This window comes from Mus musculus, chromosome 11 (assembly GCF_000001635.26).
Source record: "Mus musculus strain C57BL/6J chromosome 11, GRCm38.p6 C57BL/6J".
Taxonomy (NCBI): domain Eukaryota; kingdom Metazoa; phylum Chordata; class Mammalia; order Rodentia; family Muridae; genus Mus; species Mus musculus.
The window spans coordinates 86,692,659-86,708,238 of NC_000077.6; the positions used below are offsets into that span (position 1 = coordinate 86,692,659).

The 15,580-nt window shown below is 38.6% G+C and overlaps 1 protein-coding gene across 4 annotated transcripts in view; it reads right to left on the reverse strand.

Moving 5' to 3' along the window:
* Positions 1-1,693: 1,693 nt before the first annotated feature.
* The window catches only part of Cltc (clathrin, heavy polypeptide (Hc)), a 63,216-nt gene continuing 49,329 nt past the window's right edge, over positions 1,694-15,580 (reverse strand). Inside the window, exons 19-33 of one of the 4 annotated variants that reach the window (NM_001356393.1) lie at positions 14,812-14,957; positions 14,394-14,577; positions 14,009-14,201; positions 13,315-13,472; positions 12,488-12,652; positions 12,230-12,337; positions 11,982-12,149; positions 11,422-11,571; positions 11,213-11,344; positions 11,006-11,116; positions 9,943-10,113; positions 9,551-9,772; positions 8,403-8,423; positions 4,607-4,682; positions 1,694-3,032 (exon numbers count right to left, since the gene is read on the reverse strand). In NM_001356393.1, the coding sequence (NP_001343322.1) occupies positions 2,908-3,032; positions 4,607-4,682; positions 8,403-8,423; positions 9,551-9,772; positions 9,943-10,113; positions 11,006-11,116; positions 11,213-11,344; positions 11,422-11,571; positions 11,982-12,149; positions 12,230-12,337; positions 12,488-12,652; positions 13,315-13,472; positions 14,009-14,201; positions 14,394-14,577; positions 14,812-14,957 (2,130 nt within the window). In that variant the 3' untranslated portion in view covers positions 1,694-2,907. The remainder of the gene's footprint in view (positions 3,033-4,606; positions 4,683-8,402; positions 8,424-9,550; positions 9,773-9,942; positions 10,114-11,005; positions 11,117-11,212; positions 11,345-11,421; positions 11,572-11,981; positions 12,150-12,229; positions 12,338-12,487; positions 12,653-13,314; positions 13,473-14,008; positions 14,202-14,393; positions 14,578-14,811; positions 14,958-15,580) is intronic. The other 3 variants (XM_006533983.2, NM_001003908.2, XM_006533985.2) reach the window with 3 other exon arrangements.

The following is a 15,580-nucleotide window of genomic DNA, read 5'->3' on the forward strand; positions in this document are numbered from 1 at the left end:
AAATACACATTTAAAAATCAACTAACCCCAAAACAAGTAAGGTGCAATTCCAGGTTAACAGTGAGATTCTTGTTTCCAGAACAAGACAACAGGACTATAACTGTTCCAGACCTTGGCGTTTGGTGTTTTGGTAGACATTTCTTCAATTACTAATTACCAGCCACTTTAAAGAGAATAACTGGAAGAAGTTTGGAGAACTTTACAGTCTCTTCTCCAGGCTTCTCCAAACATAAGTGTTTCAGGGCTGCAGCACTTGCCATGTCCAAGGTGCTGGAATCAGATCATGGTATCAAAGAAACCCAACAAACTGCAGTCCTGGGGATCCACCTTCATGCCTCACATGCTAGGGAAGGCCTCCTTTGTTCCATATAACAAAAACATGTTTTCTGTATCAATATACAAAGCTCTTGTTTTTTCTACTGTCACTGACAGAAATGACCAACTAAATCTCTTTAGTAGTTTGGCTACTAAATTGAGGCTGAGTGAGATTATTGCTGCACTAGAGAAAGACCAAGAAGTGGTACTTGTTGCACTAATATGGCCATGATGAAATAGTTGTTAACCACAGATTTGTTCATGTAGTAGCCATTTTTATATATCACATAGCTTGTCACATGAATTTCCCATTTATCTCCCTCCCCCATTTCCCTGTTGATCAAGCAACATTTATACTATTTAGTACATTTGTTTTCAGTTTCCTAGTCCAGAACCTACCCCAGGGATAACTAACTCACTTAGCATTCACCTTGGTGGATTATGGTGCCTTGGCTAGGCATTTTGTGATTTAAAGATATCCTGACAGGTGGTGCATACTTTTAATTCCATCATGCAGGAGGCTGAGGAGAAAAAGGATCTCAAGTTCAAATGCCAGACTGGAGAGAATGGAGCAACGGTCTACTAGATCCTCAGGCACAAATATGATATGCAAACACACGACGACAAAACACCCATACACATGAAATTATAAACTAATCTGCCTAGTAATTCTGAAGATTACTTGGTATATATAGAAGAAGAAAATCAGTAGCCCGCTGACTTGTCCAATACGGATGGTTAAAGTGGCAACCTAGCATCAAACGACAATACATGATGAATTCTTGTTGGGAAAAATCTTCAAGGAAACAATAGAGTAAGGCCAGAAAAACAGCTCAGTTCTCCAGAGAAACTGACTGTTCTTCCAGAGGACCAGGTTCAATTCCTAGGACCCACAGGGTAACTTAACTTCCACCCCAGAGGATCTGAGCCCCTCATCTGGATTCTGGGGGCATTGTATGCACATTTACACAGGCAAAACACCCGTACTCATAAAATAAATGAGATTTCAAGTTGTTTCTATTAAGGGAAAAGAGCATCATTCACAAGTTTAGGAAAAGTCAAGAATGAACTGACTGATATATCTCTTGATTCCTTACGGTAGTAGGTAGAGTTCTGGGAACACAGTGCAGCTCTAGCCTGAGAGTTCACGGTTTCACTAAGACGAATGAAAAGTGACTTTAACAGTAATACTAATTTGCTAAGGGTGTGTATGTGAAGCTGATGTTAATTAGCCTGAGAGTTGTAGAGCAATAGAAGCTAGGCAATATGCTCTATAACTATAGATAATTAAGTTGTTAACAAAGTAAATTCAATATTCTCAGCCATGGCAAAAATTTAAATTATGGAGCCCTTTATGTTGAAAAGAAATACCATGATATTTTAAAAAATATACCTTTATTTCAAGTCAGTGTAACACTCATACTTTTCTTAGTTACGTGAAATGCATAAAGCCCTGGAGTGCTACTTGATTAAAATGCTGGAAACGTGAGAAGGAGTCCACTATTCACTGACTGCTGTATAATCTTTCATAACTACAGGAATGTAATTGACATAATGCATCTCTTTTTCATAATTTCCCTCTATGGCTCCCGGTAATGCTCCAGCAGTATCCAGTATGAAACTATGAAAACCATGATTCTGGTTTGAGATGTATTTAATTAAAACTGCAATTCTACATGTTATTTCCACAGTCCAGTAATTTATTTTAAATTGGAGTAATTTCAAATTCCACAAACAAAACTGAAGAACAGCAATATCTTGTTTGAATTCTCTCTTCTGTACACTCAGTGATCTAAAACACCACAATATCCAACATACACAAACCTCAGGGAAGGGAGGGTTAGTAAATACACACGCGTGGAATCATGGTGCTTCTTGTTCCTGAATGGAATGGTCCCACAGAAAAAGCACAGGATACAGCACAACATGAGGACACCTGTTACACATGAAGTGAGCAACACACACTAGCATTTTCTATATGCATAATGGGGAAACCTGCATAGGTGAAAGGGCCTTTTATACTCATTAAAAAAAAAAAAAAACAATCAGGCAAGTTGTCTGTATGCATTTTTCAAATAATTTGGAGAGCACTGTGATCCAATATAGGATATGCTGATTAGTGTTGTCTTTGTCGGCATTGACAGTCTTGCATGGTCACATACCAGTATTTTCACCTTAGCTTTTCTTTGAATAAAAGAGATTTAAATGCATTTAGACAATACATAGTGAAAGCTGTTTACATACACTAAATTTAAGAGATTCAATATTAGAGTTTCTTTGTTTCTTTAAACACTACAGAGTGCAAATCAGGTTCTTCACAATAGATTGAATAGTAAGCAGTTCTTCAAAGAATGAGGGGGAGAAAAAAGCCCACATGAATACTATTCCCCTTTGAAAAGAAGGTCTAATGATGCGGAATGTGAAAATAAAGTTTTAACATAGGCGACCCAAGTCTATAGTTAGAACAAAAAAGTAGTCCTTCATGAAGTAAAGGTTACAAGAACACGTTGCCTGTTTCCCCGTTTATAAACTGAGAAGTGGGTAGAGGATGCTTCAGTATGAAAATAGGAGACTACAGGATCAGCTTCCATCTCACATGCTGTACCCAAAGCCAGGCTGTGGCTGCCCATACGGTGGTGCAGTATAACCATAACCAAAAGGTGCCTGGGGAGGGACTGCCACACTGGGTCCTGCTGTTAGCATCAGCTGGGGCTGACCTAAGATGACAAAGAGGAGGAGAATCTGTTAGCACCAGGCTCAGCACTCTTACCCACTCAAGCAGCACACTCACAATTCACTGAGTAAGTTGTGTGTGGGCACTTTTGACTGTCCCAATTTGGAATACAGTCTCACCCTGAGAAGGTTCCTGCCTTAAAAAAGCCAACGGAGCAGGGCTGAGGGCCACAACATCCTATATTTAAAGCAGTAACACATGCACATTTGACATTATCAGGCCATACATCTGCCAACAAGCCTATCACATAATACACATTACATTTAGTGACCAAAATTTTAGCACAGGAAAACTTTACAAGTTGTTAAAGTTAAATATCTGATTCTAAACATCTGAATGGTAATGAAACCTTATACAGTTCTAGCAAAGAATCCAGCGCTAATTTAGAAAGAGCAATAGAAAAACCACATTCAAATATGCACTAGATAGGCAATGCATTAGGTATGAAAAACACGAGAACATATATACCTTCTATCAAATACTTGCTGATGAAGCTGAAATAGTTGCTGACCACATAAAGAAAACATGACATGTAAAGAACTTTTAGAGAGAGAAACACAATGCCTCCCTAGTCCTGCATATCATATCCTCTCCCACTAGAATGGAAGCTACTACACTCCCAGTACAACAGGTTCCCTGTGCCCCCTTGTAGTACCAAAATTTTATTTAGTAAGCAAGTATTGAAACTGGTTTATCAAAGAATCACTTCTGAACTATTGAAAATTCTAACTCTATTTCAACTCCCTATTTAAAAATCCATGAAAGTCTAGCAGTTCATGGATACCTGGGGGAAAAAAACCACAGCTATCTTTTTTTCCCTATTTCAATTAATGCCAAATCTCATGTAATTTAGGTCTACCTAGTCCTTCATCAAAACTACCCTGTCCCATAGACTCCCCCAAACAGTTTATCTGCAATAATAATAATAATAATAATATAATAATAATAAAGACTCACACACTGTCATTTTCCTTAGTTGCCTGAGACAAAATGGTCCTAATTTTATACTTCCTTCCAAAGAAAATCTGATTATAAAACTTTCAATCATATTTCTGAAATCCAACATTCACCAAGTGTGAGCTTCAAAGGGAAAGTAACCCACACGGGCTAGTATAAGAAGTCAAACTGCGTTAAATAACTATTTTAGGGTTTGGATGCTCTTTGGAAAGTTCTCAAATAGAAACTTAACCCCCATTCTCTGTCCTAGTTAACATTTACAGTTAGGATGCATTCTTTACCCAAAGCGCACTGAGGACAAGCTTGTTATACTGGTTCTTCCAAAACTCTTTCTTAGTGACTTAGGAACAAACAGATCAGTCATCACTCAGGCAACAAGAAAGCCTAGGCCATCTTTAATGACTATTTTTGAGAGATTCTATGCATGGAAGCTTATCACAGTGGATACCATGAGTTTTAAATGGTCCTCAGGAGAAAATGTGAATAGCTGAGAGAACTATTCCTTAACTTGACAAATGTTTTGCCCCTTTCCAAGCTTGCTACATTTAAGAAGGGTCTAATGTAGCCTAGCCCTCTGAACTTAAAAAAGAGACAGATTACCATAAACAATGGGCTGTGTCTCTGTAGCTTGTTCTTCTTCTTTTCTCAGCGACTCCGAAGCATCTAATTTATCCACCTAGAGAAAAACAAGTCATGTTAGAACCTCAAAAGCATCACAAACTTAGGTGTATGGCAGAGAGTGGAAAAGCCTTAGTATGTTAAATTCTGTCAAAATAAAACAGACTGGCAAGAACATTCTCAGGCCCCTCAAATTCAATGGCAGTATTCATACTTCAGTCAAGGTGTTTTTCAGCACTGTCATTATAAACCCTCAGCAAGGAGGGATTTATAAATGCCATAACAGCTCACGCCAGGCTAAGACTGGACATGCTAGGATGCAGCCTGAGCAAGGGAGAAAGTGAAAAGAAACCACTTTTCAAATGAAGTATACATACACTATCAGAGGTAATAAGGAATTCATGAACCATCAAGACTTCTTTCCCCAGGAGAATAGGCTTTCAAAAACGTGAAATGAGTCTAATGGCTAGATAAGTATTTGAGCAGAATAAGCTGTTTTGCCAACTGTGCCTAGCTCCTGCTGAGGCTCACATTTTACAGACTTGAGACTTAGCTCTCAAGTAGCTCCATATGCAATCTTACTGTATAATGTCATTTTCCTTAGTTGCCTGAGACAAAATGGTATATGATTCTAAGAAGTAACTGGGATTGCTTGAGTTGGTCCCAACTTTGAGAAAAAAGCTTTTACTTTTAATGAAGGCAAAGAAGTAAGTGGCTATTATATACTAGCTAATCAAAGTGGGCAACATCAGATAATACCAGTCCAAGCGTATGAGTGAAGGACAAGAGTGGTATTGCCCGGATCCTGTCAAGAGTTAAGGGGAGAGGGAGCAAACCACTTCAGCAGTCCTTGAATTTCCTTCTAGAAAACGAGGCTGAAAAGAAGCTGGAAGTTCCCGGTGGGCTATTATGGGCTAACACAATTTCATCCCTGGCACACCAGAGAAAAGAAATAGGACCTGGTGTTACAGACTCTCCTGTATTAGACACTTTCACTGACTTTATACCTTATTTGTATTTCAAACTATATTTAAAAGTTGGCATCTGAGCCAGGTTTTCTCTACAACTAATTTTCAAATCTGAGTGTTCTATGTGCTGTTTTGAAGGCCAAGTGTGCTAAGAATCTGAGTGTAGAAGGGAGCATTAAAAACTAGATCTTTTTAAAATGCTAAAGCAGTACCTGGGTTCTACTGGAAAATTAAAATAGTGCCTCTGTGTGTACACACAGGCAGGGGATTAGGACTGTATTCAAAAATTACATGAACGGTTTGGGGGGCGAGGGACAACAAGCATGTGCATATGAAAGTCAGGGGACAATTTATAGACTGTCAGTTTTCCCGCCCTGCTGTGTGGATCCCAGAGGAGAGAATCAAGGGAAGCTTAGCGGTAAGCACCCGACCCAGCTGAGCAGCTCCAGACAACGTTTTATACTTAGTTCTAATTACTCCATGTTAAAGGCGATCTGGTCTAATCCAGTCTTGTCAAAGAACTTTTGAGAAGCCTCAGTAGTCTGCCTACCCTAGGAAGATGGGTTTGCTTTGTTTGGTTTTGGGGCTTTTGGGGTGGGGGTGAGAGACGTAGTCTCATTGTGTATCCCTGAGTATTGGTTTCATTTAACATACTATTTCCTTCATAGCCTACATAGTATCTTACAAATTATCCTAATATCAAATTAAAGACTACCATGGAATGTAAGGATCATGTGAAATACCCGCTATTTGGCATCCAACTTTACAACAAAAGTTATCCATCTGTGGAATTTAAAGCACTGCTCTGCCGTCAAGGTCACATGGGCTGCTGACCTAGCTAGTGTGTGAGAATGACGTACAGAGGGGTTATACAGGGAACACATGGATGTCTATGTCTAAGTAACTCCTAAGAGATAGAAAAAAATGAAACAAATAAACAAACAAACAAACAAAAGACCCCAAAAAACCCAGCACTATATAATACAACCCCAGACTTTGAAGGAAAAAAAATCTTCAGTATACAGACACATTCAAAAGTTAATGTCTGATTAAATGCTGAACACAGGTCTGATACGGAAACACATGGGAGACTAGAAGAGCCAGCATTATCTAACTGCCCGGTCACTGACATAGGCAGGGAGGAAGAAAAGCACAAATCCCAGAGGAGAAACACCAACATAAGCAAAAATGTTGATGTTTTTATACAATGGGATAGCCTCTGGCACAGGAACATCCAACTTTTGTTTAAGCCCAATTTAGATTGCACAAAGAAGAAAAATGGGAGGAGATTTTATGAACACAAGCTTTTGTTAAGAGCTGTAACAAAAGTTTCTGATCCTTGGGTTTAAAAAGAAAAATTTAACATAAGCATGTCTCTGAAATCAGTTCCATTTGTAATATTGAAAATCCACTAAGATGCGAAAGGCTTTTCCACAAAGACTGCAATATGCTGCAGAGTAAAAGTTAACATGCAGTCAGTTATTCTGGTGTATGTGTGCATGAAAAAAAGGCAAAAGTACTGAAGCAAGAAGTGAGATCTGAGGATGACTGGTGCCATACAGGCTCTTGAGGAACACACACAGCCCACAGCAATGCTCTATGTTTCGGAGTAGTATGATGTAATTGCGGTGACTTGTACATGCTTGATTGAAAACAACGCATAACACTGCAGTTCAATTCCCCATTTTTCACACACACGCTTTCTAGCTGCCTTGCTTACTAGCTGCTGAAGGGTCTCACACACAATGCATTTACTCAGGTTTGCCCTAAGTTCCAGTGGTGACTCCAGTCTGAACAACATAATCCCAAGGCATTGGCCCCACCCAAATCATTTAAAATTTAACACTCCTTTACTTCCCCACCACTTTCTAGCCGTAATTTTACACCAGGAGTAAGTTTTAAAGTTCATTTCGTTTATACTGGGAAAGAGATAAGCCAATGGAAGAAAGCAGCAACCAAATGGTGCCTAAATTTGGCATTCTTGGATGATGAGCCAACGAATCAACTTGGCAGCAAATTTTGGTGGTTTTGAAGGCGTGCTAATTACAGATAGGTGTTAATATATTGCCTTGTCATACACAGAGATAATCCATGTTGCTTAATAACAGTTGCAGCAAACTTGGCTCTGTCATGATTGAAAAGATTTTGGCTCTTCTTAAAAATGGACTAGCACCATGAGAACTGGACACCTGGAGAAACATGAGGAAAGTCTCTTCGGAAGCAGCTAGTATCTCTTGTATCTACTTTCAGCAAAAAAAATTAGTAAGAATCAAGAGATCAGAAACTGGATCACAGTCCTTCAATACCACAAAAAAACCCAGAAAACAAACAAACAAAAAACAGCCCCACAGAACTCCAAAGGCCTCTTAGGGCATGTACATACAGATATAAATTCAACAACTGTCAGGCAAGCTCACAAAATAAAAAAAGAAGATGTTTTAATTTATTTCAAATATTAAGAAAGTCCTAGTACGTTCCAGATACCCTGACAGGGAAAAGCAATTTCCTGATAGTTTGGAATTAATATTGAAACTCACCATGCTCAGTTTTAATAACATATTAAGAGAGACTGTGAACCAACTACTGATTAGCCTCCTGCCCTTCCTAAAGCCTATTAGCCGATTAGTAGCAAACATCTACTAATGTCCTACAGCTCTATTATAGTTATGTTTCAAGGGACTTGCAGAGGCTTAGTGAAAATTTATTGGGGGGAAAAGCAGCAGCAGCAGTGTAGAAAAGGAAGGGAAAAAATCATGCAAATCCTTAGACTTAGTCTCCAGACTTAAAGATGCAAAAGAATCAACTTTCACCTTTTCCTTTATTGCATCAACCTGCAAAGGAATTCAGAAGGTGCAGCTTAGAAAAAAAAATCAAATTCCATATTGAGCATAAAAAGGTAGAATCAGCAACAAAGGTTCAGGGGAGAAACATGTAACCACTAAAAAAGGGAGGAGCGAGTGGAAGTCAAGGGCGTACGGAAGCAAAACTTAGAATCCTGTGTAACTTCAAAGCTCACTGCACAAGAATTTATGCTAAGTCAGTGTGAAAGGAAGCAGCTTAATGGCTAGGAAAATGGACAGCATTTAGGTTAACAGCAGCCAGGTCTCCAAAGGTGGCATTCATTATGCATAAGAAAGAAGCTTCCCCCACCTGTGGCTAAGCTGTGGCAACTGTTCTAATCACACTGAGCTTACATATAAAGTATTCCTCCTTTAAAAACTGTAAGAGCAACTCAAGGTATCTAGTTATGTGGCCTTCGGGGAAACATCTCTATGGGGTGGGGTGTTAGTAGTGTTCCCCTCCTGTACTCAGGCATGCTGAAGAGATCAGAACAGAGACTTCACTTCAAGTTTTATTTACTCTGACAAAACGAATCTTTTAAAAATCATTTAAATTGTCTATGCATAAAGCTAGTTAACTCTGGCAAGCAGGAGCTATTCTCACATCAGAAAGAGGTGCAAGGATGAACAGCAAATTTTGTACGGTGGCCGAATCCTTAGTTACTTAATGTGCATTTAGGAAACATGGTTAATTGCAAACTTCCTATAGTATTTTTAAATTATGTACTTGATTATCAAAAATCTGTGTTGACTAGGGAACTAATAATACAATGCATGAGAAACGGGAAAGACATGAAGTCTGGAACCAAACAAATCGGGAGTACATGGAGATCTAAGTTGTAGCAATTAACTTTAAAATGCTATCTTAAAATATTTCAAATATTAAAAGAGAGTACTATTTACTATAAGAATACAGAGAGTAAACACTGACAAAGCTTGAGTTCCATTCCTAATCATATCGCCTGTCAGCTATTAAGAAAAAGAATCCATATAATAGGAACATTTTATGGTCAACTAAATAATTTATAATAGAGAAAAAACTTGAAAAATAACATGCATGTAGAATGTTATATATCCTCAGGATTACTAGTTCTGAATACACTTCTGAGCATCATTACCTTGGTCAAATATTCCTTCATGACCTGGATGAAATAGGGCATGGCGAAATCCATGATATTATGTCTCCATGCGGTTTCCAGGACGACATCTGGCCTTAAGAGATCATAACAGGTAAAGAGACAAGCTCCAAAGCATTCTCTTTTTTCTTCCTGCAAAAACCACTGTAGGAGCTCTTCAGCCAATTCTGTGTCTTTAGATTCAGAGGCATACTGCATTGCATCCTATTCAGAAGAAACAGAGAAGAACAGAGTTTAACCCACACATGCTGACTTAAACCATCACTGAAAGTTAAACAACAACAATAATGAATGCACTGACTTAAAAGCCACCTTCACAAAAGGGAGTTGAAATGCCAATTCCCATTGCTTGAACAGCCCACCCGCTTACCAACCTTGTAAAGGCTGTCTTTCTTGCACAACTCTACACTCTGTTTCCAGCGATTGTTGCCTTTGAAGAGATAAGCAGCAATTCTTCTGAATTCAATGAGTTCGTGTTTTTCCAAACGCTGAGCAAGTGAGATGTTGTCAAAGTTGTCATAAGCATCTATTGATGTTCGCAGAGCCTTAAGAGACAAAGCCATTCAGAATCAACTAGCAGCTTTCGGTTTGACATTTATGTTCCACAGTTCATTCTGATGGAGGCAGTTAGATGGCAACATGAAATAGAACAATGTAGAGAGAGGATGCAAGCACCACACTACAAAAGTTGTAACCTGTATTCAGATCTCGATCGTCTTTGATCTACTTCTAAAACAATAAATAAAATGCTTAAATGGACTGTACAACTTTCTGAAGGTGCAATTTTCTTTGAGATAAACAGTACTGATACTAACTTAAATGACTATGAAATTGGGAGAAAATGTAATGTAGACAAGCACGTAAGCTGTTAGGAAACTATTCTTACAGACTAGACTTTGAGCCAGGGGTGCTGACACAGAGCTCTAACGAAGCACTCAAGTATGATGTCTGTGAGGGAAGCCTGCGCTACTAGGCAAGTCCCAGCCAGGCCAAGTGAGGGAAAAATCGCAATTAGTAACCTAGACAGTTTCTATTTATGTGTTATCTTTCATAAGAGCAAATTTAAATGACAAATACTAAGACATTAGGCGAGGAAATTAATAAACAGTTAAGTCCACTTAACAGCAGTCAAGTTTATGGACTAATTGAAAAATCAGTGCCTCTTGGATGTGCAATCAGGATGTAAGAGGGGAAGGAAGCACATATTGCATATAAAATATATCTAACTCAAAGAGTGAAACTTGTCATAAAGCTGAACACTTACCCATCCCGAAAACCTTGCTGAATTTAAGGACTAAGCATCCACATGCCTGCTACTTAAAAATTAAGGCTAACAGGGTTCTTTTGTTTGTTTGTTTGTTTTTACCACAGAACATGTCAGTGTTAAAGCTAATCAGAGTCTACTGTTAAGTATTCACAAGAATCCAAAGGTTTTACCTGGTAATCTTCTTCAGTAATAAAGAGGTTGTTCAGTGATTCATTCACAGATTTGTTGTTGTGGTTCTGCACTGAGCGTAAATATGGTTTCACCAGTGGTAGCTGTTTTACCTTTAAAATAAAGTTTGTTAGAAAGGTATCCATGGTTGAGAACTGTATCCAAGTACATCGAAATCCTCACTGTAAAGTTCAGTTTAAAACAGTTACCTTGCTGAAATAATTGACTGCACGAGTGTGATCCAACCGTGGAGACAGCACCATGAGCAAGTCATTTAACAACAAAGGCTTGAATTCTAAGTAGAACTGGATTGCTTTGTAGTACAGTTCCACATTAGCCACCTAAAAATAGAAATGCACATCAGTTTCTATCCAAGGAGCCTTCTCTTTCCACAGTGCACACTTCTGAGTGTATATACCTTGGTGATGATGTCTTTGAACTGCCCTTCCTTCCATGCATCGGTGGGGTGATTCATCATGGTAATGATGGCATTGTCATACTCTTCGTACTTGTCATACAGAAACACCAGCTCTGCCCAGAGATGAGCCTGTTCTGCAGCTCTCAGCACCTGCACCACAAAGTTGCTTTAGATGTAAATATGACTCCTGCAATCAGCCTAACAGGGAAAATGTTTTTTTTTTTTAATTTATTACTATTATTTATTTATTTGGATTTTTTGAGACAGGGCTTCTCTGTGTAGCCCTGGCTGTTTTTTTTTTTTTAATTTATTACATTTATTTATTTATTTATTTATTTATTTATTTATTTATTTATTTATTTGGATTTTTCGAGACAGGGCTTCTCTGTGTAGCCCTGGCTGTCCTGGAACTCACTCTGTAGACCAGGCTGGCCTTGAACTCAGAAACCCGCCTGCCTCTGCCTCCCAAGTGCTGGGATTAAAGGCGTGTGCCACCACGCCCAGCGAAAATGGTATTTTAAATTATTAGAGCTAATCAGTGGTGAAGACTGGTTGGTTACCTTAGGAATATTCACTCTCGACCAGAACAACTCCAGGTGTTCTCTCATTTTCTGTGGCTTGAATTTAGAATACAAAATAGCTAGCTCTGTGAACATTCCCATGTGAGCTCGCTCCAGTCCCAAGGCTGCCTCCAACATGGTGATGAGTTCTTCAAAATATCCACGATCCTACATAAAGAAAAAATGCAATTAGAGGAGAGAATATGTGTACGAAGGTTTCAATTCACATAAAGGCCTGGTGTCGTTACCTGATAGTAGTTGATAAGCTCCTCTAATTCATCTGCATGCACCACAATATGGAGTCCACACATCTGAGCAAGGCGGAACTCTTTCCCATCTACACAGGCAAAGCAGACCTAGAATAAACATTTTCCACTATGAGAACCCAAGTATAAATATGTGCAATTATTTCAACTCAACAGAAAAGAAAAAACAGTACAACGGTACAAGAGAAAAAAAAATCAAACAAAATGTTAATTCATCATTCAAACTTGGGTTTAGATTACCTCTTTCCATGTTCGAGTACTATTAGCTTTTCTGGCACCATCAACTGCTGCCTGATACTCGCCAAGGTGAACAAGGGTAGATGCCAAGCGTCCAAAGTTAGAAACATTATTGTACAACAACTTAGCAGCATCATACATTTTTTCATCATAACAACGGTCACCAACCTAAGGAGGAAAAGCAATCCATGATCAGTAAAACACAGGTTTCAGCCTAATCCCTTTTCCAAATTCTTATCTTACTACAAAGGAACAGATGGGTTTAGTTGAATATGCTGTAAAATTCAGCACCCAGAAGTTGAGGCAGGAGTAACAAATACCCATTCTTCATGCCACTGAATTTTGTATCTCAAAAATTACAAATAAAATGAATGAACATACACACACTCTATCTCCTAAGAACAGTTTAATTTCATAGCCCTAAAATATTGATTCAGCCAGGGTGATAAAATTACTCAATCATTGAACTTTCATGTGTTAAAATGTGGAACTCAGTTGGAAAGTGCTTGCCTTGCAAACAATAGGATGTGAGTTAATTAATACCTATGACCCACAAATTCAGGTGTTGCATGTGCTTGGAATCCCAGCACCAAACTAGTGGTAGATCAGTCCCTTGTGCTTGCTGGCCAGCTAGCTTAAACTACTTAGTGAGACTTTTGCCAACAAGAGACCCTGTCTTTTCTCCTAAGTAGATAATTCCTGAGGAATAAAAACAAGAGCCTGTCTTCTGGCCTTCACATGCACTTTGATGCAAGCATCCCACTGAAAACAGACAGACAGACGGACACACATGCACAGGAACTGGGGGGCAAATTAAACAGGAAACCCACTTGCTGAATATGAGCATTATTTGGCCCATTGATGAACTCTTCTAATTCTGCAAGGCGGTTTGTTTTAGCCAGTGCAAATATCAATTCTGTCTCCACATAGGACTCTCGAGCCTTCTTGCGTGCCATCTGCAAATACTTCACCAATTCTTCCCAGTTTCCTAAATAAAGAGAAAAATAAGTCCATAAACTAGCACCCTTGTTTTATATTTCCAAGCAAATATGTTAGATGTGCTATTAGTTCCCCCTGACAATTTTTTTTGAGTGTCATGCTATCTAAACAGCCTACGCAGTCCAAGAGTTTAAGGCATCCTGCCTCACTGGCAGGTGTACATCACCACACCAGCTTAACTCCTTTTTCAAAGAGACATTACTTAGAATGGCAAATATAAAGTGGATATACTTAAAAGTATAAAAATACATATCTATATTATTATTGCCCCGAAACTGCTTGATACTTCTGCCCACTTTAAAGTTATATTCCAGAGCTCTATCAGGATTTTATCAGACCTCAAAACAAAATGAACTTTCTCCAGAGACTTTCTAAACTCAGTCAGTCTAGATCAAGATGCTGGGCTAAAAGCTTTCACACGTAACCAGGGAGTGTCTGACCTCTATACAATTAAAACTTAAACACCTTAATGCTTGGCTTAGTGATTTTTTGGAGGTCTCAGGACATAAAGACAAGAAGTCTTACCGCTGGCATTGGCAGCCTGGACAACTTCCATGTAAGATGAAGGATCATCTGCTTTGATGTAAGAATCAATGGCTTCCTTCACCATTCCTTTCTGCAACTGAGCTTTTGCAAGTTGACTCCAAACAGCAGGCTCATTGCAGCGTTCAGCAAACTCATATGCACGATCCAGGTTTCCAATATGTTCAATCAACACCTGGGCAATATTTTTGAATTGGTGTTACTGTAAAATGGATCTCACCCAACATAGTTACATTTAAACGGATAGCATTTTATGATTACTCTACTGTGATAGCAATCTGTGCATACTCTCACAAGAAAACGCATTCTTTGCATCAAGAGAAGACATTATTGTCAATATCTCAATTCATGTAATTTCAAGATTTACCTGCACTGCTGAAGTATTGACATCAAACTTCCGGAAAATAGCAAATGCCTCTTCAAACAGCTCATTGCTGATGGCAATGTTGGCAATATCTGGAGCATCATAATTATCCAGGCGGTTAATATACTCCATAACACGTGTTCGGTCAGCCTTAATTGCAGTGAGGATGAGGAGATTTTGCAGATTCCTTAAGAAACCAAGACATTCAAGCACAATGTCATCAAAGAGTCATCAATGGTGAGGAAACACCACTGTGACACTAGAGGGTTATTTGTCTCAAGGGTCAGGGTGAGAAGAGCGTGTATTAGGAGAACAATCCAGAAAACTATCTGTTCTCTTTGTTTTCTCTTCCTTCCCCAAACCAACAGGCCACAAAGAGAGGCTGAGGAAGCCAATGCAAGCCCCTGGCAGCATAGCATACCTGTGCTCACTGAATACGGAGTTATCAAGAACGATTTTCTCCAGCAGTTCAATGAGCTCATTAGGAAGATCTGCTGTCATAAAAGCCTTCACAGTTACTGACACTTCTTCTGGGTCCTGAGTTTCAGACAAGGCTGTCTGTACAACCTACAAAGGATATACATGGAATAGTTTAAAAAAAAAAAAGGTATTTTTAAAAAGATATTGCCTGGTAAGAACAAGTTAGTTAGCTTTTCATTAGAAAACCTCAAATAGAAGGAAAAATACCCTTCTACTCAAAGATCTTTGTACACAAATATACATGAACACGTTTATATATGATGTTACCATTAGTGATTATGCAATTTTCACTTTCCCCTGTTAAAACACTATCCATAATAACGTATCACTATTTCTTTAATGGATTCTTATTTTCAAATCCCTAGGCACAGATAAGAAATTGAACAGCTCTTGTTTTGTCTACTTTCATGTGCTCAGATGCCATGTGATTGCAGGGAGCTTTGTATCTACTTGGGAATGTGCCTTGGAACCACTTTCTAGAGAGTGAGTGAATAACTCAAGAGCTAGTAATCTATGCCTCAAAATGCTCTATCTTTTTGTCTATCAGAAGAATTTAAGAATCATTTTAACAACAAGCAACAATTAGCACTTTAAATTCAAGATTTCAATTTCATATAGGTATAAAAATCTTCACTCCAGTGCTGTGCTATTTAGTTAAGACTTACTACTGATTTGGGTATCGAGTGTGCTATTCCTGTGTTTGTGTGCAT